At 36.6% G+C, this 26,033-nt stretch overlaps 2 protein-coding genes across 3 annotated transcripts in view; both read right to left on the bottom strand.

The window, feature by feature from the left end:
* Positions 1-2,160, bottom strand: part of LOC101166869 (uncharacterized) — a 30,764-nt gene extending 28,604 nt beyond the window's left edge. For both annotated transcript variants that reach the window (XM_023955726.2, XM_078948654.1), the window contains exons 1-6: positions 2,018-2,160; positions 1,859-1,897; positions 1,511-1,772; positions 1,292-1,406; positions 203-293; positions 25-128 (exon numbers count right to left, since the gene is read on the bottom strand). In XM_023955726.2, the coding sequence (XP_023811494.2) occupies positions 25-128; positions 203-293; positions 1,292-1,406; positions 1,511-1,772; positions 1,859-1,897; positions 2,018-2,081 (675 nt within the window). In that variant the 5' untranslated portion in view covers positions 2,082-2,160. The remainder of the gene's footprint in view (positions 1-24; positions 129-202; positions 294-1,291; positions 1,407-1,510; positions 1,773-1,858; positions 1,898-2,017) is intronic.
* Positions 2,161-5,414: 3,254 nt separating this feature from the next.
* On the bottom strand, positions 5,415-24,273 carry LOC101166622 (mucin-5B-like). Its single transcript, XM_078948658.1, has 41 exons — positions 24,113-24,273; positions 23,729-23,819; positions 23,524-23,657; positions 23,215-23,431; positions 22,985-23,110; positions 22,792-22,906; positions 22,172-22,322; positions 21,961-22,074; positions 20,192-20,261; positions 19,958-20,095; positions 19,401-19,565; positions 19,217-19,311; positions 19,017-19,143; positions 18,178-18,430; positions 18,004-18,056; positions 17,819-17,922; positions 17,546-17,697; positions 17,294-17,432; positions 16,826-16,936; positions 15,358-15,534; positions 14,779-15,018; positions 14,544-14,700; positions 13,262-13,402; positions 10,140-13,159; positions 9,839-10,007; positions 9,426-9,676; positions 8,591-8,774; positions 8,290-8,506; positions 8,021-8,196; positions 7,856-7,925; positions 7,616-7,728; positions 7,478-7,509; positions 7,218-7,392; positions 7,033-7,137; positions 6,814-6,854; positions 6,583-6,705; positions 6,388-6,486; positions 6,153-6,272; positions 6,029-6,068; positions 5,827-5,950; positions 5,415-5,749 (listed from the first exon to the last, which is right to left on the bottom strand). Exons 1-41 carry the CDS (start codon positions 24,221-24,223, stop codon positions 5,545-5,547), a joined length of 8,445 nt encoding a protein of 2,814 aa, XP_078804784.1. The 5' UTR covers positions 24,224-24,273; the 3' UTR covers positions 5,415-5,544.
* Between the last annotated feature and the right edge of the window lie 1,760 nt (positions 24,274-26,033).

Genomic DNA, 26,033 nt, shown 5'->3' with positions numbered 1-26,033 from the left:
AATTTAAGTTTAAATTTGACTTGCTTGATTTGTACAAATTTGGGATTGGGAGGGGACAGATTCACAGTTTCCTGATGGATCCTTCACTTGAAAACTTTCAGCATAAATTTCAGCATCGATGAAGTTCTCTGTGGAGCAAGGAATTTAACATGTTCTAAGAATGATTTATGTATGTCTGTTTTATGCAGAATTAGGTATTTACCTGACTGAACTGAATCATCAGCAGAATTGATGTCACCAAGATCTCCACAAAGACCACAAGTCTGATTTTGAAATCTTGAATCCAGCTCCACCTGAAAAAAACAACTTTTATTGTTAATAAATACAGACAGTACAAAACAAAACATGTACAAACAGTACAAAACATGATTACAATAACAATGAGCATTATTTTTTGTGTTCAACTCAAAAGTGGGCAGGAACAAAACCATGAGCCTTCTTTTTTTAATCATTTTATTTTGTGGAGAGCTGCGGCTCGCATCATTGTGTGGCTGTGTCTGCGAGAGTTTGTATTGATTATATTTCAATAAAAAATAAAATACAATAAATAAGACTGGAATAAGACAATGGAAAAAAAAACAAAAAAAAAACAAGAGCTTGTTTCTGTTCTTACAAACATTAAAAGTTAATGTGATGTTTTTGGGAGGATTTTTAAAATTGTTGTTTTAGATTGATAAATATTTCTGTAATGCAAATGAACAGAGAGGATACATGGAGTAGATGTTTGTAAATTAATAAAGGCAAAAATGTTGTCAAAAATTATTAGGCTATCACTTATATGACTCTGTATTCATAATGCAAAACCAATGCAGCTTTAAGTCAAATGATTGTTAAAGACTGTGAGGAAATTCTTTCAATGTAAAAGCATAGCAGGAAATCCATTTGATTTAATAATGGGGTTATCCAGTATGCAACTACCCAAATATTTGCTGGACTAGAGATACCAATGGTACATAATATAATAGGGCCAGCACTCGTTTGGACTACCACTGAAAGGGGTTCATCTACGAACAGAGTGCTAAAATTCTTGTCAAATATTCTCAAGTAGGGCCCAATTTTGGCCCAAAGTTGTTTAAAAATGAGTTATTTTTTTATGGTTAAACAAAACTTATTCTCAGTTGTCTAACAATCAAGTTTTATTTCAATTATATTGGAACGTTTGCTTTAAAAGTTGTGCAACGTTGTATTTTATGACCAAAAAAAGTGGCATTGCAGTGGTATAATTATCAGCTGACTTGGAATTTAACAGTTTTTTCTGGTATTTATGCATAAAAAATAAAAACAGACACACCCAAAATGAGTCTTCCTGATTCCACATGGCAACCAGGCCCAAACTTGTCTCAATTTTGACATAGGAAGAAAAACTGCCAATGGAAAGGCCAGCCTTTTTGTAAGGCATGGTAACACTAAAAAAAGGAAAATGGGTCATTAGTATAATAATATCTGAGCATCAATATAATCGGATTGTCTAACAGGGGAAGCAGTAAACCTATTAAAAAAAGTTACTCACCCATTACCATCAACTGTGATTGAACTGCTTGCTAATTCCACCACCAAACCATCCAGCTTCATAATGACCCTCTTGATGGTGACAACCCCTTCGACCTCCTCTCGCTGTAGCTGTATATTGAAAACCTCATAACTAGTTTTACAGTGGGTGGCGAAAATGTAGTTACAAGTGAATGGAAACTGGAAGAATTTCCCTCCAAAAGTCTTGAAATGGTAGTTTCCCCATGTGCTGCAGAACTGGTGGCTGTTGGGGAGTGTCACTTCTAAGGGGTGGGGGAGACTGAGTCATTACACAAATAAATATTCATTTTATTTTTAATTCATTATCTCAAAAGACAAAATGATTTACCTCGTATTACTGGCATTTTTCCATCACTCATCGACATATCTTTAAAAAAAATGGACTAGTTTAGCTGTGTTTAACAATCCTTATTGTTTATAAATTGATAAGGATTCCTCTCAACACCAAGATACATTTAACCCTTTTCTGCTCCAGTAGTGAACATACCAGTATGAGATGGAGACGGTCCAAGACACAGGATGAGCCATGGTATCACCCACTCTCGAGGCATCTTACCTGCTAGTATGGTCCTTGAGGAGTCGTACCTGTGCTATGGTGGATAATTGACACAGCTAAACACCAATACCAATTTCATCTAATATAGTCCCTTGTATATTTACAGTTTAGGAGGGGCATGTGATGTTAGGGTGTTAGGGTGCATGTGGGTGTTGGCACTTGTGTTTTTTGCTTCTTTCAACATCACACCCATGAAGGGGTTACTTATAAAAACACTTCATCTGTATTATTTTTCAGGTGCAATGTGTTAGTGGAGCTTTTGTAAAATTTGATATAAATTGAAATGTCAATACAAGAAACTAAAGTCTCATTTTTTTTAAACATTTTATTATGAAAATATGAATCAGTTTTCAGAACCAAGTTAATGAAAAAAGCAGGAAGAGTAGCATGTGTGTTATACAAACAGGAATTTCAAACTTTTTTTCCACTGGGGGAGATTATGTGGATTAACGGACTGCGCCTTAATAGCTCCTAAAAACACATGCGAAGATGAAAAAAGTTAATCCAAAAAAAATTATTACACACAGTTTAAATATTTGCTAAGATTAATCATTGACAGGCTTAAAATTTTTGCTTATCTTGAACTTGTTTGCTCTTTTTTTTTTTGCAACTGATACTGTGGTTCCCCAGTTATTAAACTTGTATGATTTTTCTGAAAGTAGTTATGTGTTTGAATTCACAGTACCAAAAAATATTTAAAAAAAAAACTGTCAGTAGAACTTGAAAAAAAAATTACACTACATTTAAAATATTCCATAAGTTCTTTGAGCTCAGAGTTATCTCATAAAAAAGGCAAACAAACATGAAAATGGTTAAAACTGCAGAGAAATTAGACAGATCAGAATTTTTATATATTTAAGAAGATAAAACTTTCGGATTTCAGCCTCAATTAAGAAGCAAACAAGAAATATTTTGGTGCAAAAAAGAAGGTTAAAACTCTGCATCATGAATATGTTTTTCAGCTACAAGTTAAAAATGAAAGTTCAAGCAACTTATGTTTCACGTTCAGAAGGGAAACCTCAATATCTTACCAATTACATTAAAATGTTTTTTTTTTAGCTTCTGACTTCTCTTAACTGCTGATTTGTGTTATTGGGGATCATGTAGTTGCAGTAATAAATTAAGACAGTAATTCTCCTTGAAACATGCAGGTTATAAATAATACATTGCCCATAATTGTGTAATACGAAGCTTCACATACATTTTTTTGCACTCAAGTGTTCTTCTTTTGCAATTAATGCATGTAGAAAAATTTCAAAATAAAGTACACATAATAAATAATTTCCTTTCAAAGGGTACACCTTTAATACCTTTGACACTTTGATTTTGATCACTTGTTACAAATTAAAATGTTGCTATTTGGAGTTATTATTTTTGACATATAGGCTTTTATTTTGTGAACGTAATCCTTAGTTATTACCTAACGACAACCATGACATTAGCAGAGAAATGTGTTCTGAAGGGAGAATTAAATAAAAAGACAGATAACTCAAGTTGCCAGAAACTAAATGAAGCTTTTAAGCAGGTTTTGGGGGGAAAAAATGAACCTTAAAAATGATTAAATTGAATCCAACAATTTCTTACAGCAGGAAAATGACAGAAGTTTACTGTAAACTGCATTAACCAGCTCATCAAGAGGGATGTAAGCATTTGTTGGAATATGCTTTCTGTCATATTTTTGTTGTGCTTCACTGAAGATTATTTACTGAGGAATGTTTTACTGAGAATTAAAGTTAATCATGTTTACATAGATGCATACTGTACAAGCCTTACTGTCCTCACTGAACAAACACAAACTAATCTTCTTCTGAGAAATACAAATACTTCCTTGTCACAGTGCTGAGAAAAAAAAGGGTTTGTTTTCTTATCGTTACCCAGAATCAGTCAGACTAAAGTAAACAGTAAAAGGAGAGTGATAACGTAGAACCAATTATTACTGACCTACAGTTTACAAGCAAAAGCTGCAATGTTGTCTTTGGAATTTACTGATCAAACAACAGTTTAGCTATTCAGTGAGAAATAAACAAATGAGAAAAATAGGTTTGGGAAAGAATTAAGGTAAATGTGACATAAATTCAAAAGTAGTGCAGTTTTTCTTTTGAAGTTGAAAAATACAGTTATCACAAGTCTGGCTGGCGACCTGATAAGGACGCATCTCGCTGGCTGCAGCAGCCCTGTGACCCCAAAAGGGATTCAACGCGTTCAAAAATTGAATGGATTGATGGACAACATGATTCTGCCCAGAAATCAAGAAACCATGATGAATTCAGCACACCGGGAATAGAAATCATTGAGGGTTTTCTATGCAACGTGTTAGAAAAGAACCAACTTGCAGCTTCTCCTTCAGTAACTTAAATCAAACCATTATATATTTTTGTACGTCAAAAAAATCAATGCAGTTCCTTCTTTTTATTTGAGTGTGAACAGTCATTCAAGATTAAACAGGTATTTAAATTAGATTTTTTGTTTATTTTATATTATGTAAACATATTACATGACATACAGCTATAACACAATAACCAATAATGTTTTCCTTGTGCCTTTTCTGAACTACGACTAACCTACTGACTTTCTTAACCAGGAAAACAAAGGGCAGGGGGGGGGGGCAGACTTTCAAAGTTGAGTCAGCTTTTCAATGTACTTACTATATGCATTTCTTTCTGTGTCGGTGGGCTTCACTGGAAAGCTGTGTTGTATCAACTTTGTTTGTTTCGTTAATGTTTTTGCTATAATCTAGTTATAGTTGTCTTGACAACTAGATAAGGGTCTAAATGGCATCCTTTTTTCTTTTAAAGAAGAGCACATTTTGACTTAAAAAAAAGCTCTTCTAGTTTTTTAGTCTTTCAGGACAAACTCAATTATTTGTTTTAATTTTATCTCATGTTTTACTGTAAATTAAATACAATCCCTAGCTGCAAATGTGTGTGTTTATTTCAATTCATTAACATAAACGTTCTGATATTTAGTTAAAATTTTAATTTGAGCACAACTGATCTATGACAGTGGGGGGTGCTTGTAAAAAGAAGGGACTGGGATGCTTTAACCTTTGTTTTATTAATTATCAAGTTTTATTTTAACACTTTCTTGTAGCTAATATTAGTTTGGTTACAGGTTTGAAGCAATTCATATCAAGAAAATATGTGATTACTGCACCCACTCTCTTAAAACCTACATTCTAACAATTTTAACGATTTAATGGTTAGCTAGCCAACAACATTGGAGAAATGATTTAAATCATTGTTCATAGATTAGAAGGAGGAACAAGAGTATACTAAACATTCACAACAGGTGAAAGTCTACATTAGTGTAAAATTGAGACGATAACACATTTGTTTGGATGCATCAGTTTATTTGCTTAAAGTATGCAGTAGAGTAAAAATCACTTAAAACGATATGATGATTATAAGAAGGAAAAGAAGAGATAAATTTCATTGCCAAATATATGAAAGGAAATGTTATCACTGCAAGGTGAAGCTTCGCTTCCTGCGAGCATGTTCAGCATCAGTGCAGCTTGTTTGGCTACAGCTGCACTCTTCCACAAACATGTAACTAAAAGGGAGAATCCTTCCATTTTTGCACACCAGGTCAATAGTGCGATTGCTGAAGCGTGCCTCTTTACAGCAGGAGCATGTATGTTGCATAGCAGCCTTTGGTGCAGAGTACCTGAAGAAAGCAATGGCAGGTGTTCATTATACTGATATTTTTTTTGTTTGCAGAATAAGCAAAAATTTATTTCTTACCTGGTAAAAGTGATGCAGGATCCCTCACAGTATGGCATGTCCACCTCTTCCTTAGACTGACAGTCATTTTGTGAAACATGGGTTTTCATTGAAGTCACATTACAGGCACTGTCTTTCTCCACACCTTTTCAAGAACATTTCAGTTATTTTTATTTTTTGGTTGATAACAGAGTAGTAAACAATCCAAAAATATTGTACTCACAGATTTTACAGCAGCCATTTGCTGCAGTTTGGATTGTGTCCTATGAAAAAGGAAAAAAAAGTCGATTTAATTTCAGCGTTGTTATACAAATTATCCTTTCAGGTTTGAAGAGAACACAACTTACTGGTTTGCAGTTGCTTTGTTGGAATGGCGGGCAGACAACAGAAGAAGTACTTATTGTAAAAGTGCCCCCACAGCTGTATTGTTCACAGCTGTTCTGGAGTGGTGACCAGGTTTCTCCTGGCTAGGATTCAGTGATGTAAATATACAAACACACACAGTTACAATTTTAAAACAGGTATTCAATATGTAGCTACATCAAAATTTTTATTTAGATTCAATAAAAGTGCTCTAACTACCATCAGGAGGTGGTCGGTACCGTTTACACTGACCACACAGTACTTCTGCACACATTTTCCACAGCAGTCACCTGAGTTGGTCTCCTCATATACAAAGCCCTGAAAAAAAAAACACAGTGAAGTTGATCCTCAGATTTTTCAAACCAAGAAAAAAACTGCTGGATTGTGCAGAAATTATACCATCATTGTTCTCACCATAGCACACTTTTGATCACATTGCATGGGGCTGCAATTTATTTTCAACAGCCCAGTTGTTCGGTCAACTTCGTTACTGCAAGTGCAATCCTGACATTTAGAGGTTGGAAATGATGACTTGGGCTATTAAAGGAGGGAGAAATGTGTTTATTGTTGTGTATCAAGCCACGCTTGACCATGTGATATCAGAGTATGACAAGATAATAATAAATCAAATAAAATCTCATTTACCATATATTCAGTCCCATTGTAGACACAAACATTTTTAGGTTCTGGAAAAGAGAAAATATGTAAACTAAATGACAAAAAAAGTACACTTTAAATTCCATCCATGCATCTTTCTCCGCTTATCTGGGACCGGGTCACGGGGGCAGCAGTCTAAGCAGAGTTTTAAATTCCCTTTTTCTAATAATAATTTTAACAAAGATTTAAAATTAAACAAAAGCTCACCACATATTAATTCTGGACAACATTTTCCTTCAAGCATTTTCACCACAGCTTTATGTCCAGCTTCACATTCTGAGTCAATGTTTTTGCAAGTGCTGAGATGGCATTCTGTGACGACAAAAATGTTTTAGTTGCATTTCAAAACAACCAGTAATATCAGATCATGCTAAGCACATATATACACTTACGGCACGTGAGGAAGGGGCAACAGGGGTCTTCTGGATTCGTTTGGTTTACAAGGACAAAACCTTCTGTGCAACTAGGGACAGCTAGTCGTGGGCATGTTTTTGGAGTGCAAGTCACGGTTTTTGTAGACTTGGAACAGGTGCACTCCTGGCACTGGTACTCAAATGTCTCATTAAACTATATTAAAAAATAATAGAACAGCATAGTTTTTATATCTTCTAAAAGACAGAGAATGCTATCAGTAATTGAACTGTTGGCTTACCTCACGAGGAATGCCTTTAGGATCAAGACATCCTGTTGTAATATAAAGCAAACTGGGTTAATTTGAAAACTGATAGACTAAATAATTCTAGTCAATTGAAGCTTTTGAGAAAAAAAAATTGATATGTATTATCCTTACCACACTTTTTAACGCATATTCCAGACTGTCTGTTAAACAGTTTCATTCCTTCAGGGCAAAAACAGCCTTCAACTGTGTAGTTTGCAAACACATCACTGATCTCTTCTTGGGGACTGTAAAGTCAAAAAGAAAAAAACAACTTCTGAGTTGATTGACATAAATGGATTGTCACTTCCCATTATGACCTAAAATAGCTGTGGAATTCACAGTAAACCCCTAAATTTTTCTTTTTGAACTTACTTGTCTTCACAAGTTGGTTGTTGAGCAAGACCACAGGGCTTATAAACTTTGCCTGAATCGCAGTTACTGTCTGTTTTTTAGAAAAAGAATTGCATTTGTTTTGCTTTTTTTCCTATATGCAAAAATGCCTTTATAATGATTGGCAAACAATATGGAGTTACTTACTGCACAGCTTAGTGTGGTTCCTCCAGTTGATGCAAACACCAGCCTGAGCACAGGCAGCAGCATAGGTTTGTAAACTTGTGCATTGCACTGCTGGGTTGGAAACATAGCAGCTATCATAAACACAGCCTTTGTAGAAATTATCTGGACTGACTGAAGGATGACAATCTTTAAAGGGCCTGTGGGAAGGGGAAGACATGTCCCATTAGAACAAATCTATGTTATAAGTTAACAGCTCTTAAATCTAACTATCTGGACTAAAGAAGGCACACCCTTTATTTATCAGATCACATAATGAATGTTCTGTTTGATGCTTGCAAGGTGGCTCTTGTGGTGGTTCAGGTTCTTCGGTGGGCAGTGGAGGTGGGGGTGGACAGTATGGTTGCTTGATGTCTTTTGCTACCCAGTAGTCAGCCATAACTGCACATGTACTTGCAAGTCTGCCCCCTGGCAGCATGCAGTCATCAGTCTGGTTGTTGTTACATGTGCCTGTTATTGGGATTTATAAGGCAATAGGTTACTGACTTTTTAAGTTATGATTTCAAACTGCAGAATACCAGAAAGAGACCTTACCACAATGACCCTGTATATTGTTACCAAAGTACTTATATGGTAGTTCGATACTGAATCCAGTCATCCCAAATGTAACAACAATTTCTAAGAAAGGCATCTCTAATATCAGGTCAATTCCAGAACTCATAATTTTAAGTCCATACTGTGAATAAGGTAGTTGAATTTTTGCTCCATTTCTTTGTGCCTAAAAAAGAAGATACAATTAAAGCAATGCTGGAAATAAGGCCATAGGCCACTAATTATTTTAAAAAGCTGATTACAATCTACTTTTTACATTACAGTTTTCTGAATCTCAGTATAGTCACTACTTTTTAAAACTGTAAACATCTACTATACCTGAAGGTAAAAACACGTGACAAATTCAAAGTATGATGTGTGACACAGAGGTCTTACTTACCAAGGAGTTTTAGGGCCTGTTTGCAAAAAATCTTTTTTTTAAATTACGATTTCTGTCGTAGATTTACGAGAAAAAGTCACAACTGTTAAACTACGAGATCTTGAGTCGTACATTTACGTTAAAAAACTTGTAAATTAAAAGTTAAATAGTTTTTTTAACGTACATTTACGACTTAAAATCTTGTAATTTTACTTGTTTTTTTGGTGGCCCTAAAACTCCATCGTACTTTCTAAAGTTTTCTTGTTCATATTAAAACTGTTCAGGGTCACATGAACATGTTTTTCCGATTCCTCTTTTTTTTTTTTACAAAAATTGTTAAAGTAATTTGGTAAACTGGATTCTAACAGATTTTATATTTAGAATTTAATCCTGGTGAAAATGCATATATTATTAATAATAATAATAATAAAGAAATACTACAAAAATATATGGTTTTACCTCCAAATCAGGTCGACCTCCAGCTGGATTATGATTAATAAGTTTCACAGTTTGTGATCTGAATGATATAATTATTGATCGTGGACAAGAAACATCTTCTCCGACATCACAAAAAACATTGTCGATATAAATTTTGAGATGATATTTAGTAACAATTTCCTCTACTAAAACATAAGTACAGTTTCCTTGATAACTGTAGTAGAGTCCATCCACAGTGATGTAATGTGGATCACCCCAGCCTTCACACACACCTTAAAACACAAAAGTATAAAGTTAAACTTCTTATATGAAACTACTATGGATGCTTGTACATCATATTACAAATAGTGCAATTTTCAAAATATTTACACATACAAATTCTTGTGAAATTAGCACATAAGGTATAGTTATCTTTTCATATTAAAACAACTTACAGTCGCATGCATAATGCTGACAGCAGTGATACTCATCATAAACAAGAACTGGTTCCTTTCCATTGGCACATATTATTGGTTCAATGGTAGGACACTCGTAAGGAACTAATTTATACTGATTATCCCCTACACATATGGCCATTGTACAGTTGCACCAGTGAAAGAATTCCTTAAAAGGTAGAGCAAAAGGTCGTTAGAAAATGTATTGCACATAATCTACACAGTAAAGACATATTAGAAAAAGTCCATGCACCACTTTTAGTATTAGTAGTACTCCACATTACTTTTCAAAAATTCTTACCCCAACATCTAAGTTATCACAGCCAGGTGTAGTTAAAGGAATAGTTGTAGGTGTAGTACTAGTAATGGTTGTTGTAGTGGAAGTAGTTAAACGTAATGTAGTAGGATTTTCTGTAGTTGTGGTAGTGGTAATTGTAGTGGTTGTAGGTGTTGTAGATGTAATGAGTGTTGTGGTGGGCGTTTGCAAGCTTGTGGTTAGAGTAGTATTAGTAGTAGTAGGTGTTTTAGTAGACGTTTCTGTAGTCGTAGTTGTGGTTGTAGAAGGTGTTGTGGTAGGAGTTTCTGTGGTTGTAGTGGTAGGTGTTGTAGTAGGCATTTCTGTAATTGTAGTTATAGTAGTTTTAGTAGTGGTTGTAGTTATGGGTGTTGTGGTAGGGGTTTTTGTAGTTGTGGTAGTTGTAGAAATAGTAGTAGGTGTTGTGGTGGGAGTTTCTGTGGTTGTAGTAGTTGTCGTAATGGTAGTAGGTGTTGTAGTAGGGGTTTCTGTAGTTGTGGAAGTGGTAGTAGTAATAGATGTAGTTGTAGGGGATGTGGTAGTGGGCACTGTGGTAGGAGTTTCTGTTGATGTAGTTGTAGTAATAGTAGTAGGTGTTGTAGTTGGATTTTCTGTTGTAGTTGTAGTAGTAGTAATTGTAGTAGGCGTTGTGGTGGGTGTTTCTGTGGTTGCGGTGGTAGTAGTAGTAGGGGTAGTGGTAGGGGTTTCTGTGGTAGTAGTAATAGTTGTTGTTGTAGCAGGTGTAGTTGTAGGGGTTTCTGTGGTTGTAGTGGTAGTTGTAGTGGTTTTGGTGGTAGGCGTTTTGGTAGGAGTTGCTGTTATTGTGGTAGGAGTTGAGGAAATTGTGATTGATGTTGTTGTAGAATACACAATTTGAGAATTTGAGGTCAATTGATTAGTTGTTTTTGTGGGACCAGTAATTATCCTTAAAGTTGAACTTTGACTTGTTGTAGCAGATAAACTAGATGGAAAATAAGTTGAGGGAATAGTAGTTGCAGTAGTAGTGGCTGTAATGGTAGGAGTGTCTGTGGTTGTAGAGGTAGTTGAAGTAGTAGGTGTTGTGGTAGGAGTTTCTGTTGTTGTAGTAGTTGTAGTAACAGTAGTAAGTGTCGTAGTAGCAGCTTTTGTAGTAGTTGTAGTAGGTGTTGTGGTGGGAGTTTCTGTGGTTGTGGTAGTTGTAGTGGTAGGGGTTTCTGTGGTTGTAGTGGTAGTTGTAGTGGCTGTGGTAGTAGGCGTTGTGGTAGGAGTTTCTATTGTAGTAGTTGGAGTAATAGTAGTAGGTGTTGTAGTAGGAGTTTCTGTAGTAGCTGTAGTAGGTGTTGTGGTGGGAGTTTCTGTAGTTGTGGTAGTTGTTGTAGTGGTAGTAGGTGTTGATGAAGGGGCTTCTGTGGTTGTAGTGGTAGTTGTAGTAGTTGAGGTAGTACTTTCTGTTGTTAGGGTAGTGAAAGGTGTGGTAAGATTCCTACATGTATTTGTAGGACAACATACTCTAATCTTGTAGTCTAAGCATTTTCCTGGACGCCTTGGCTGGTCCTCTTTTTTGCACATCAGCCCATATTTAACATCACATTTGACAACCTGATTTCTATTATGCAAAAACTGGTCGAGAGTCATCTCTGGATAATCGGCAGACCTACAATCAATTTCCTTGGGGTTATCACAAAGGGAAGGATATTTTTTTATGATGTTTTCATATGTTTCCAAATCATTTTTGTCTGACCAAGGATCATGCACATTATACCAGTCTGACCACTCGCATCCTAATGTACATGGGGTAGTAGGTGTTGTGGGAATTTGTGTTGTTGTTGAGGTTGTTGTAGTAGGGGTTTCTGTAGTTGTGGTAGTGGTAGTTGTAGTAGGTGCTGTAGTAGGAGTTTCTGTAGTAGTTGTAGTTGTAGTAGGTGTGGTGGGAGTTTCTGTGGTTGTGGTAGTTGTAGAAGGTGTCGTGGTAGGGGTTTCTGTGGTTGTAGTGGTAGTTGTAGTGGTTGTGGTAGGAGTTCCTGTTGTTGTAGTAGTTGTAGTTAAAGTAGTAGGTGCTGTAGTAGGAGTTTCTGTAGTAGTTGCAGTTGTGGTAGGTGTGGTGGGAGTTTCTGTGGTTGTGGTAGTTGTAGTAGTAGGTGCAGTGGTAGGGGTTTCTGTGGCTGTAGTAGTAGTTGTAGTGGTTGTGGTAGTAGGCGTTGTAGTAGGAGTTTCTGTTGTAGTAGTAGGAGTAATAGTAGTAGGTGTTGTAGTAGGAGCTTTTGTAGTAGTTGTAGTAGGTGTTGTGGTGGGAGTTTCTGTGGTTGTGGTAGTTGTTGTAGTGGTAGTAGGTGTTGTGGAAGGGGCATCTGTGGTTGTAGTGGTAGTTGTAGTAGTTGAGGTAGTACTTTCTGTTGTTGGTGTAGTGAAAGGTGTGGTAAGATTCCTACATGTATTTGTAGGACAACATACTCTAATCTTGTAGTCTAAGCATTTTCCTGGACGCCTTGGCTGGTCCTCTTGTTTGCACATCAGCCCATATTTAACATCACATTTGACAACCTGATTTCTATTATGCAAAAACTGGTCGAGAGTCATCTCTGGATAATCGGCAGACCTACAATCAATTTCCTTGGGGTTATCACAAAGGGAAGGATATTTTTTTATGATGTTTTCATATGTTTCCAAATCATTTTTGTCTGACCAAGGATCATGTACATTATACCAGCCTGACCACTCGCATCCTAATGTACATGGGGTAGTAGGTGTTGTGGGAATTTGTGTTGTTGTTGAAGTTGTTGTGGTAGTGGTTTCTGTGGTTGTAGTGCTAATTGTGGTGGTTATGGTAGTAAGCGTTGTGGTAGGAGTTTCTGTTGTAGTAGTAGTTGTAGTAATAGTAGTAGGTGTTGTAGTAGGAGTTTCTGTTGTTGAAGTAGTAGTTGTAGTAGTGGTTTCTGTTGTTATGGCTGTGGTTGTCGGCGGAATTGTAGAGATTGGACATGATTCAACACATTCCTGGCTTTTCTCATCAAATATTGGTTTATCGTTTGGACATTCAGGAAAGCAACCTGGAAACAAACAAACAAACAAACAAAAAAGAGGTAGCATTTAACAATTACGTTTTTGTGTGTGAGAATAATTTAAAAAGAGATATGAATTTGCCAACTTACCCTCAAGCTTGGGTAAAGTGTTTCCACAAATTCCTTCTGGATTTGAACATGTCTTATAACAAGGCGGGTGGCAAGGGTTGTAGTGCCACTTACAATCAAAATTACTATCACCATGATGGTTATAGTAATCACAAAACACAGCTGGGAGAGAAAAACAGTTGTGTTTTGTTATGATTCAATTGTTATGATTAAATGACAGTTTTGAACTATATCAATACATTTTTGTCTGTTTTGGAATTTTAGTCCTCGAGTTTTGCAATTACTAATGATACCTTTTTAATGGTTTACAAGTCCTTCCATTAAGTTACTTAACTATTTATTTTAAAAAGGTAAAGTTTTTTTTAAAAAGAGTAAAAGGTTCAATAGCTTTGTGAAACAAATTATATGAACATTTTCATGTACTTCAAGGGCTGGATAAAGTCCTGTGCCTTAATTGCAAGCAGGTAAAAGCAATGCTTAAAGAATTCAATATAAATCGTCACTATGTTACATCATAACAACTGGGACAAATTTACCGGCAAGGACTGCAACAATAAGCTCCAACAACTACAATGAGGCTATGCTGCACAGCAGATTTTTACAAAAATGGCTAAATCCAATAAAGAAGTGTCAGAAGCTAGCTACGTTGTGGCTTTGAAAATGGCCTGGCGTAGCAAGCCCTTAAGTGACGGGGAGTTTGTAAAAAGAATGTATGCTAAGAATAGCTGACATTGTATGTCCAGAGCAAAAGAAAAAGTTTGAAGATGTAAGTCTGTCAAATGATACAACTATTAGACGAATACAAGATCTGCGCAGCAACCTTCAACCGCAACTGGGAAAACATCTGGACGGTCTGGTTAATTGTACAAATGACACTTGGTCATTACAGTTATTAAAAACAACTTTTTTCTGTTTATCCAGTTTTTTTCACCAAAATTGTCCCCCAGTATAATGTTGAGTTCCTTATTGCCACTTTCTCTCTGATCTAGACTATAAAGAATTGATCAGAGAAAATTCTTATTAAACTCACTGAAGGTGTGTATGGTAAACATGTGAATGTTTGGTGATGGAAGGTGTAGTTAGTCAATTATTTATTTGTTTTAAAATAATGAGGCCTGTTGTGCTCCAAAATCAAGCGAACTTGTGGAAAGTTTCATACAGTAGCTTCATACTTTTAATATTAGAAGATTGAAGGGACAGAATATTTCTAATTCTGATCCTTCTCTGCAATTATATGTTAGGATTTATTAAATTTCTATCCGAACTACAAAATCCTAAAATTAGAGCAAAAGAGTTTACTTACGGCAAATGTCGGGAGTTCTCCATGCAACACAGACGCCAGCCTCATTACAAGCTTGAGCGTATGCAGCAACCGCTGAGCAGAAACACTCACAGTCTCCTCCAGTGTCACAGGCACAGGAGTCTTTCACACAGTTGTCAAAGAATTTTTGAGGGTCTACCTGTTAAAAAAAAAGGTCAGTTTTATTCATGTCTACATTTTTTAGCACAAATCCGCTATTTTGTAATGCACCGCAAACCTTGTTGTGGCACTGACTAAAGGTTTCTCCTGTTATAATGCTGCACATCATTTTTGACCAGTGATATCTTTTTTGCTCTGCATCACAAGGATCAACATTTACGTCCACATCTGGGCAGGTACTGTACACTTTCCAGCTGTTTGCAAACTCCAATGTGTTTCCCACTATCATCTGACTCTGCGTGTTAAAGTCATTCTGACCATCACCATCAAAGTTCCCGCACAGGCCACAGACTTGATCCTGCAGAAAAATAAAACAGATTTGAGCTATGCAAAGGTTTTAAACTGCTGTTTGTATTGTTGTTGTCAATGATGAGTCATTGACAAAAACAGCAGTTAAACATTTAAAAATGGACATTAGAGCAAATATCTATAGAGCTACAGCTGCAGATTAGCGTAATGGGTAATAATCTAAATGTTTGCACAAACCCCACCATGCATCATTGCTAACAAAATACATCATGGGTTTATGGTGCAACTACCTTAATGTGGATTTGATCCTGAAATTAATCACTCTATTTAGCATTCGAAATGATTCACTTTTTATAACTTTGATACTTAAAAGGTTACTGTTACTCACGGTGTGCTTTGGTTCCAACCGGATCCGAACTGTTGTTTTGCGATCCCACAAAACTGCCACTCCAATGTCAGATTCTATCACCAGGTATAGGCCTATTGTCCTCACTCTGTAATTAGGGCTACCAATTGCTTTTTTCTCCACTTCATATTTACCCTTTGTTAGTTTGATTTCTGTTCCCTGTAAAAAAAAGCAGATCTCAGCTTGAAACGTACTTACCATGAAAGAGGCTCTAAGGGCAGGGATCCCCATTTTAGTTTAGTCTGTTTAGTTTGTTCCGTTTAGAATTTACCTATTGAATTCTATGTCTTCATGATCCTTATGATTTTATGTTTACTTTACAATTACCAGTACAAACCCATTGAGATGAATGTTGTTGTGGTAATGGGCTAAATATAAATAAAATTTAATTGAATCAAATTGTACAAGTGACAGTATTTTCCTTTGTCTTCTTTCAAACAGCTGATGAATAGAAAATATCAAATCTTTGTTTATTTTGGAGTATTGTTACCTTTAAAAGGATTTTGTAGACTTAAAATAATGTCCACACATGTAATAATAATTATAATATTGGATTAGATTTATTCTGCGCTTTTCCAGACGCTTAAAGAAATGTGCCCATTATTCATTCACTCCTCATTCATACTGGGTAACTACTGTTGTAGCCACAGCTGCCCTGGGGCAGACTGACAGAGGCGTGGCTGCCAGTTCACACCTACGCCTCCTCTGACCATCACCGGGATCATTCATACACTTTCAGACACCAGTGGAGCTGCACTGGAGGCAAGGAGGGTGAAGTGTCTTGCCCAAGGACACAACGACAGTTGGTTGGGGGGAGCAGTGATTGAACCACCGACCCTTCGATCATTGGACGACCTGCTCAACCGCCTGAGCCACTGCCTTCTTGGCCAACAAAATTTGTGCATCAGTGTAGGTGCAGAATATTTTTGTTGTAGTTGAAGAGTCTGTGGTTGTTGTAGTAGTTTTTCAATATTAATTTATCTTTATGAAAAAACATTTGTGCCTTTAAAAAATATTTACACTTGTGTGAAAAGGTTTCTTGAACACCTTGAAAAATGATTTTCTGTCTTAAGAAATATTTGCCAGGTTTTTAAAAGGTGCATGGATGTGCACAAGTTATTTTATTTATTATTGTTGTTATTAGTTTTTTTTAACGAATGCTCACACACTGATTCACACACAGTTACAACCTCATGAAAATTTAGTCTAAATTCATTAGCGAGTCACTTTTCCCCATGTCATTATCTGGCAATCAGCTGCAATCTCTTAGGCAATCGGAATGCTTAATGTAACACAGATAAATGAAAAATATATTTCCTTTGGTTTATTTGTAGTTACATTTCATTAATCATACATTGGGATGACTCTCTTGTGTCAGTCTATTATTTCATCATGTAAACAAGCTGTAGTAAGAATTGAAGGATACAAATTTCATTTTTTCTGCTCTTACCCCAAGATGAATTCTGACATTTTTGGAACATGTTGTGCCAGTGGATCCACAAGGAACATTTTCTGTGATAACTGCAAAGCTGTTCTCAGATGTTTTATTGCCACAATTATTCTTTAAAAGAATTAAGAAATTAGTTTATTTTAAAATGTTAATGTCCGGCAAAAATGTTTAAACATGAGCAGTTGACATTACATTACTAAAAAAGCTTGAAAGAAATTAAACAAAAGTTTTATGGACAGAATACATTTTTGAAAATGCTGATGTCAATAATTCTTAACTTTGATATTCCTAAACAGAGAAAAAAGTCATTGAGGTGCTTCAAAAGAAGAAAAACTGATCATTTTTATTAGCTAAACATTGAATGTACTGCTTAGGACATAACACCCCAGATCATTTTCAGTATAACTGAGAAAACGGAAACTAATTATGAAACTCTTATTTTTTTTCTTACTAAGACGTTTTAATTACCTTGGTGGCAACGTAACTACAGAATCCTTGAAATCCATATGTGCGCTGATCAAAGGTATTATAGTGACCACTTCCATAAATAACACAGGTTTGTGGACATCTTTTTCTTGTGCAATCCCATTTTCCACTTCTGCAGGTACTAGATTTATCAGAAATGATTAGAATAAAGTTTTGATTTTTGAACAAAACAATTCAGTCTAATAGTCATGTTTACTGCTTTTATTTTTTTAGACATCTGAAGTGTGGCCTTACCATTTGTTGCACTGGTTTGAAATTTGTTGACCAGGATTGAAGAGATGACCGTCATGCTGACACGGGCAATCACTTTGATTCACACAGGAACCTCTGCCGTCATCAAGAAGGCCGACGGGACACCGGCAGCCAGATGCACACTCTGTGAAGTCCTGGAGGGAGGACAGATATTAATCAGAGGAAAAGTCAAATTTCAAACCTGTATTTGCATAGCTAACAACTTAACCCACATTTCACACAAACATGTCTGATATGCAAAAACAAATGACTTACACATTCCAAACTCTCCACATTTAAACAGCTCTGAGCACACTGCAGATCAAGTTCTTCCTTGGTTGCAGTGGAGCAGTTAAAGAAAGTTTTTGGGGACGGACACTCTGTGACACAAGAGGAAACTTTATCAATGTGCATTTTATCAACCACTAATGTGAATTGTGGACAAAAATGATAAAACGCACCTGCCAATTGGGCCTTCCATAAATGGCAGTGGAGCTGTCCATTAGTGCACACACTACAAAAACCAAAACACAAATTGTGTCAAGACACAAAGGTTCAACAAAGAAACCTAAAAAAAAAAGTAGTGAAAACTTCAATGGTGTATGTGTGTGTGGGGGAGAGGGGGGACGACTCACCAGTGCTCGTCTTTGAGGGTAACAGACTTTCCTGCCTGGATGTAGGCTCCATTGTGATAACAGGAACATTTGTCAACGGTGACACAAATGTCGTCTTCATTCAGATAGAAACTGTCAGCACAGGAACATCCATCCACAGGCAAAAAGTCAGAGGAACAGCTCTGCTGGTTTGAGCTCAGGGATCTGCATGTCAGCTGGCATCTTTGGTGTATGTAGCCAAAGATCTGAGTTTCTGGGCAGGTTGTGTATGCTGCTATTTTGGTGAAAAAAACAAAGAGTGGTCACTTAACAGATGTATGTCTTACAAATGGAAAACGGGTGAAATAAGGAAAGAGCGCATCCAACTTCATGTACCCAACTATGTACATTTACAGAAGTAGAAAGATTGTTAGCAGGTGCATCAGTCTCATAGTATTTTCCATCTCTGTAATAACTGGATCAAAACAGCCATATTTTACAAATTTTCACCAAAAACAGCCACTGCAAAGGAACTGACAGCCTGACAGAAAGGTCAGAAATGTGCTAAAAACAAAGTGGAAAATAAACAACCAGCTCTCTAAACAAGAAATAGCTGTAAAACAAGAAACAAATGCTGACTATGCATGGCTCCATTGTAAAGATGGAATTAATACATAGTTTACTTCATGCCTTTTTCCAGAAGAAAAACTTTTTTAAAACGCAGACAACAAAAATTATTCAACTTACCTGCAAAAGCCACAATGATGTTCAGGTGTGCAAGGTTGTGGGGATTTACATGTAGAGCAAGTGTCTCAGAAGATATCACAGGGTGTATAAAAGCCTTTAAAACATTTAGCCTTAACATAAAGAAAAACTCTTACCGCACTCGCTTCCTCCCCAGTTTTGTAGGAACACCCGCTTTGCAGCACAAGCTCGAGCATAAGCAGAGAAAACAGCACACAGACAGGCCTCTGTCTTTTCACAGCTGCAGGTGGAATACAGGCATCGCTGCAGAACACAAAGAAAACTCTTAGACGTAGTTTTTTTTATTCAGATCCTTTGAGAAAGTCTTAAGGTGTACCTTATAGAAGGACTCAGGATCCACTACTGAATGGCACTCTGTGAATGTGCCGTTTGGATTTTTAAGGGATGGGCACCATTCTTTGGCATACCTCCCTGAAATAGATGAATGGTTTCACATGGGCACTGATAGATTTTCTTGAATAAACTTCCAATTTAGATTTTATTATTATTATTTTTTTTACCATTTTCACTGTTGAGGGAACATGGGTCATCAAGTCTTATGTCAATGTTTTTGCAAGAACTATAAGTCTTCCAAGAGTTAACAAAAGAGACTGCTGTTCCTTCTACTATGCCCTGAGAGGTCCTCATGTCATCAGAGAGAACATTGTTGAAGTCCCCACATAAACCTGGGAAAGTAAACATTTGGATCGGAGAATTAGAATTAGAAATGGCAAAATATGTTTAGATTTTCTACCATATTCAGCTTTCCATGAAAAGTTGCAAAATCTGTTGGGATTAAGTTACAAAAAAGTTTTGTTTCTCGACTGAGTTTTTCCGAAGATATTCCGAAGATATTAAAGTAAAAAACACTTTCAAAAGAATTTCACAGAATTTTTTAAAGCTAGAGCATACAGTCTATTTGTCCTATTTGGATATGCATGGGTGGAAATAAAAATGTTATCTTCATGTCTCTAAACGATTTAGGACTTCCAAAAAGTTACAACAAAAGCTATATATTTTTTCTGAACAAAGATTTAATGATGAAAAAGTGGATATTTTAGAACATTCTAAAACTTACCACTTGTATTTGTTTTGTAATTCTGTTCTAAGCTAATGTAGACTTGCATGACAGGGGTGTGCTGGATCTGAATTTGCAACCCAAAACTAGTCTGAAGCATTATGTGAAAGGAGGAAACATCAAATATGTCGATATCTCCTACAAAAAAAATGCACAGAACCAGATAGATTGTTTGATTTTTCAACTTCCTTTAAAATAATAATGTTGCATTCATTTACCTATTATCTGACTCACCTGACTGATAAGGCAGAGTTACTTGCTGCATATTGTGCTCAACTTTTCCGTCTGCAGTGAATACCAAAACCTGAGCAAACATGGAAAAATCAGTCAACAGTGTTGCAGTCATCATCACCTGGGGCCTCATTTATAAAACTTTGCGTAGGATTTTCATCAGAAGTGGCGTACGGATTAAACATAGGACGTGCGTACGCACAGAAATATTCGGATTTATAAAACCGTGCGCATGCACATCCTACGCATCTTTCCCTTAATAAATCACAACCAATTCTAAATGCAGCGCAGCTTTTGCGGCTTCATGACACGCCCATAGTTGCCCATAAATAGTCCGTGAAACGCCCACAAATGAATATTCATTGATTGCGAAATCATGGCAAACACAGAGAGGAAATCAAAAAAACATAACTTCACTCGATGTGAAGTAGAAGTTATCGTTTGCGAGGTGGAAAAGAGGAGAAAAATGTTGTTTGGAGGGCACAGTGTGGGCATTACTAATGCCAAAAAGGCACGTGAGTGGCAAACGGCGGCAGACGGCGTAAATGCTGCAGCCTCACAAGCTCGGACCGTGGCCGAAATAAAAAAGAAATGGTCGGACAACAAAGTCGAGGCAAAAAACGTCTGGTGCTGCATCGCCAGAGTGTGGGGGGGGGGGGAGAGATAACCCCTCTTGATGAGAGACTGGCGGCTATTATTGGGGAATCCCTTTTAAGTGGAGTGGTGTCTGAGGCGCAGGGGGAACACCGACGCGCCAGATGCACCGGGTGACACACCCCCAAAAGCCTGCAGAGGTCCAACAGGACGGCTCGAGGAAGTCGGAACCGGCTCATAAGCCAGTCGTCCTCGCTTGCCAGCAAGTCTTCTTGCTGTCTAAAGATGCGTTCACTCCGAATTCTTCCATTTACCACATCTTCTAAGAGCGCAAGATCAGCCATTGTGCGTCATTACTCATTGTGATGGGGCTTTTTATTTCCATCCATTTAATTGCATCTGACAAGCTACAGATGTCGGTAATAATCGACGTGGAAAAGGGAAATTGTTCAGCGAAAATGTAATTTCTTGTTGCTTTCTGAATGGTTGAGACATACGCCATACATCGTTTTATCAAAAATAAAACAAACTAAAGGCATATGCATGAATACCATAATTCCGTAGCTTATGAAGACATGTTTTACTATGTAAACAACTTTCCCTAGTGGACAATTAATACATCTAGCTGTCTATCTAATGGCATCTATATTTGCTCCGCCAGACGGACACATTAACGAGAATATCAGTTTTGTACATTATTTCGTTCTGTTAACTATATTATTTATGAGGATGAATTGCACAACATGTCAATATTGCAGAACATATTTCACTTTTCTTTTTGCAAATAAGTGTTCATTTGAATTTCTGTTGTAATTTTCGTTTGATTTTTTTTGTTTGTTTCACTGCTGATCGATCAAACGGTTGTTGGTGTAGGCTGTTAATTGTAAGACTTGCTTTGTGAAGTCTTCATATTATTTATGAGACGCAGTATTGTCATTTTCACATTCACGTGTTTCTTCCATCTGCCGACGGCGTCGCCGTTTCTCATTTCACCCGTTTTTGTGCGTACGCCTGGGTCAGAGCTTGCGTGAAGGACCGCACATTTTCCCATCAAGTTTGCTTTTTATAAATCTCAATTATTGCGTAGAGAGTGGCGTACGCCTTCTTTTGTGCGAACGCAACGTTTATAAATGAGGCCCCTGGACTTTAAGAAACAATAGAACTTGTTTCACACTCACATTGTTTCTGTCATTGTTCAGCAGGAATTTAAGAGTCTTTAGGCAGGTGTCATACTGTAGGTGTGTGCAAGGTTCCAGCTGGGCAAGGATCCTGAATGCTGGACTGGAGCCGACCTGAAAAGTAGTTACAGACGATTAGCCACACAAAAAGTTAAGACCTATTTTTAAACATAGCCTGGCCTTTTGCTACATCCCCCATCCGCTGATTCACCTGGCTTTTTACATTGACCAAAGTGTAAAGACACTCTCCATGGAAGGTGTAAGATTTCCCATCAAAAGTAGTGACATGTGAACCTTCCTCAACTGAACATTGAGCTGTTGTTAGAAGGTTATCACAGCTCCATTTTCCCTCATAACACTTGCTGAAAATGATAAAAAAAGAAGGTTATGAGAGTAAACAAGAGGAAATGTGCTTCACAACAAATTAGATAAAGGAGGAAAATACCAGGAAATTAAATTATAAGAGTGCATCAAAAGAAGTCTAAGGCAATGATTAATAAAATATACACACAAAAAGAATCATTTTGAAAGAAACAAAACACCAACATTGATATAAGTAGTGTAAAAATTAGGTTTTGCTTTGTTTCTGCTAATGTTACAATTTTTTACATTTACTTATATTCATTTCATGAAAGCACCACATACACAACCACACAATAATTAGCATTCATCTTTCTAGTTTCTATAAATTCCAGAGCGGTTAACACAAATTACAAAGCAAAGCATGATCCGAAAGGGGCATACAGAACACAACCATGAGTTAAAACAAGCTTACGTACATCAAATTCTACAATCCAAAGGTGTTTACTGAAACTATAATTTTTTACATACCATATCTCTTGGCCTTGTTTGTACATCTCTCCAGAGTTGTAGATTCTGTCGCGCTTGCATTGACAGTCGGACTTAAAAATGCAACCCTTCATAGAAATATCGTCAAAGACAGTTCCTAAAAAACATTTATACATTTTAAGTGTTAAAATGAACATCTAGTTTCTGATAAGAGCTAAATATAAAGAAAACCAACCAGGAGGACAATAACAGCCATCAATTTTATGTTCTTCACACATTGAACTTGTTTTTTGATGTGTGCAAGTATCCATGCAAGGTGAGCCACTCTCCTCAAAGACCATGTTGTACGGACACTGTTTATCTGCAAAAACACGTTTTTAAGATACAATTACATATGATTACTTATTCGTATTTATAGAAATAAATGGAGATAATCAAAGGTAGACAATTAAAAAGAAAGTTTACCACAAAACTGAGGTGACCTCCAGTTGGGAGGTTGTCCTCCCGCATGGGAGCACTGTCGAGAAAACTCTGACAGTGTACTGCAGACACATAAGTCATCTGAACTGTTGCTACAACTGCACATGTCCTGAGTGCAGGCCTGGATGAAAACGGCAGGATTAAGGTGTTCGGTGCAGGAGCTCCAAGAGTCTGAGAGGAACAAATCTTCACAGTGGCTTTGCTACAAGGGACAAAAAAGGACAAGTGATATGCAAGGAATCATATTTCTGGACAGAATTTCCACTGTTAAAACTAGATTGATTGAAAACTTACAAACGTTTTGCAGGCCTCTGTTGCATTCATAGCTTTCAATAGGTCCTCTTCCTCTTCATGTGGATCCTCGCATTCATCATTTGGAAGTTGGACTCTCTGTTTGTTACCAAACTCAATGGGACTGATTTCACGACCTGCGCAGGTTCGGTTCATGTTGTCACAAACTGTTTTTCCACCAATAAACAAACCAAGCTGCCATGTATACCATCTTCTATAAACTCATTGTTGCGGGGAGAACCACTGAAGTCACCGCAAAGACCACAGGTACGATTTGCAAAGTCCTCATCAATCTCCACCTAAAACACACGACAGAGTCTTACAATTATTTAAACATAATTTTTTTAACTTGAAAAGCCATATAAGACTTCATAAAAAATGCTTTAAATAAACAGAACACTTGATTGTGATCTAACTGAGCAAATCTGTCTGACAGGGAAAGACGGTTTCAAGGAAATCCCAAATTTTTCAGCCGTTAACACCCACATGTACCATAAATATTACTAGAACTCACTGACTCAACACGGAAATGAAAATTTTAGTCTTAAACTCAAACAGAAATGATCTTAATGAAAGAACTTTTGATTTTTACCAGGACTGAATCCTCATCATTCCACATGACGGTAAAGCCAAGTTTGGACTCGAGCTTAGTGTACACTTGACTTTTTTCCACTTTAACCCCACCGTTGTGGTACGGCAGCATTACACTAGTAAAACAAAAGTCATCATTCAAACAAACAAACAAACAAACAAACAAAATAAATATTTGTTAAACTCACAGAGTATGAACCTACAGAGTATTTAGAAAAATGCTGTACCTTGCTTCCTCGTTGACAATGACTGCACTTCTGCTTAATTGGAAAGACAGATCGTTGGCGGTGACCTTGATGTAACTGATTGTAGGGTTTCCATCAATCATTGCCCTCTTCAGATGCACTGAAAAGGCTTGATAGGATGAATGGCATTCTGAGACCAGATTGTATTCACACAAACCAGGAAACTGGTAGATGTAACCATCGAAGGTCTTAAAGTGCTCTCTGCCCCATGTACTGCAGACGCGGTTGATGTGGTTTTGAACTGGAAAAACAAACAAAAGAATGCATGCAGGAGTTGTTTTGAGACACGATTTTAAACCATTATGAAGATCTTATATACTATGTCAGTAACATTTTTTTCCAGTTTAAACATGACACACTCTTATGCAGAATCTGTAAATATCAACCTAGAATTGTCATATTGTATGAGATATTGGTAAGAGAACAGGCATTGGATGTGGAATATTGTGTCTAGACAAAGACTCTTAAGAACAATTCAAAAGAACCTCAGAGTACAAAAGTGTATTATTTTTAATCATTGGCCACTTTGGACAACAACAACAACAACAAAAAACTCCACAAGCTGCATTAACACACACCTTATTTCTGTTGCAACAAAGTGATTTTTAAGCTACAAGAAAAATAGTTGACCTAAACTTCCCTTCAAACTGATCATATGAAAAACTTCTGACAGCTTTTGCTTCCTTGTTATAGACAAACAATTATAAAATAACTTGGATTTTGCAGTATTGGGTAGTTTTAGTCATAATTCTGTGACAGCATTACTTTTTTTTTAATTCACCGAAAACATCTAAACTTTGATACACTGAATAGAAATACAGAGTCTCAAATAAACAGTCGACCTCAGTCAATTTAATCCTATTAACTAAGGTCGACAGTTTAAAAGATTATATTAGGAAAAACACACACTTGACATTAATTAAACTTATTTTTCATCTAAGATAGTGCAACAAATGAATAAAGGGTACTCAATTGTGAAAGTTAAATCTCATTATCCTTCTGTAGAGGTAATGTTTGGGCAGTGATCCAGTTTCATTTAACCTGAGAGAGAGCAGCACACACTGATTATGCACTGAGATCAGGTTGCTCTTGAAATTCAATCTAATTGTTTTCTTGCCTCAGTGAGGCATATTTACTCAAATACACAACTACAGATTTGTGATACATAATTGTTCCCCCTTGTTTTGTTTCGTGAGGCATGTCTCTTGGTAAATAAGCTCTTCTTAACAAAGAGTGTTTTGGCTTCCTTTCTATTTTTTTCTTTTTTTATTAAACTGTTTTTTGCTGTTGTTATTTTGGATCAATCCCGAAAACTTTCTGCAACTGATTGGTCTGACATTGGTTTTCTCGTTTATAGTTCATTTATTTTTGAATATAAAAGAAAAAAAACTGTCAATAGAAAATCCCCACTAAATTATCGATCATTTTGGTAATTTCATTTTTATTTTTTACTTTAATAGCGCATAGATGGAGATTCATACATATATTTCACTTCAAATAAAAGGCTGACCATACGTACCAGTTGCAGCAGCAGACAGTCCAACACACAGGGTTAGCCATGCAATCGCCCATTCTTTAAGCATCCCAGTTGTTGCCATGGTTGTGCTGATGGAGAGTCGAGCACCCCAGGAAGATGCAAGGTTATATAGCCCCCCCAATTGTTTGCAGTTTAGGAGT

This window comes from Oryzias latipes, chromosome 6, assembly GCF_053564925.1.
Source record: "Oryzias latipes strain Hd-rR chromosome 6, Olatipes_Hd-rR_3.1".
Lineage (NCBI taxonomy): Eukaryota > Metazoa > Chordata > Actinopteri > Beloniformes > Adrianichthyidae > Oryzias > Oryzias latipes.
Note: the sequence above shows the minus strand (reverse complement) of the source record. Positions and strands in the feature narration are given on the sequence as shown.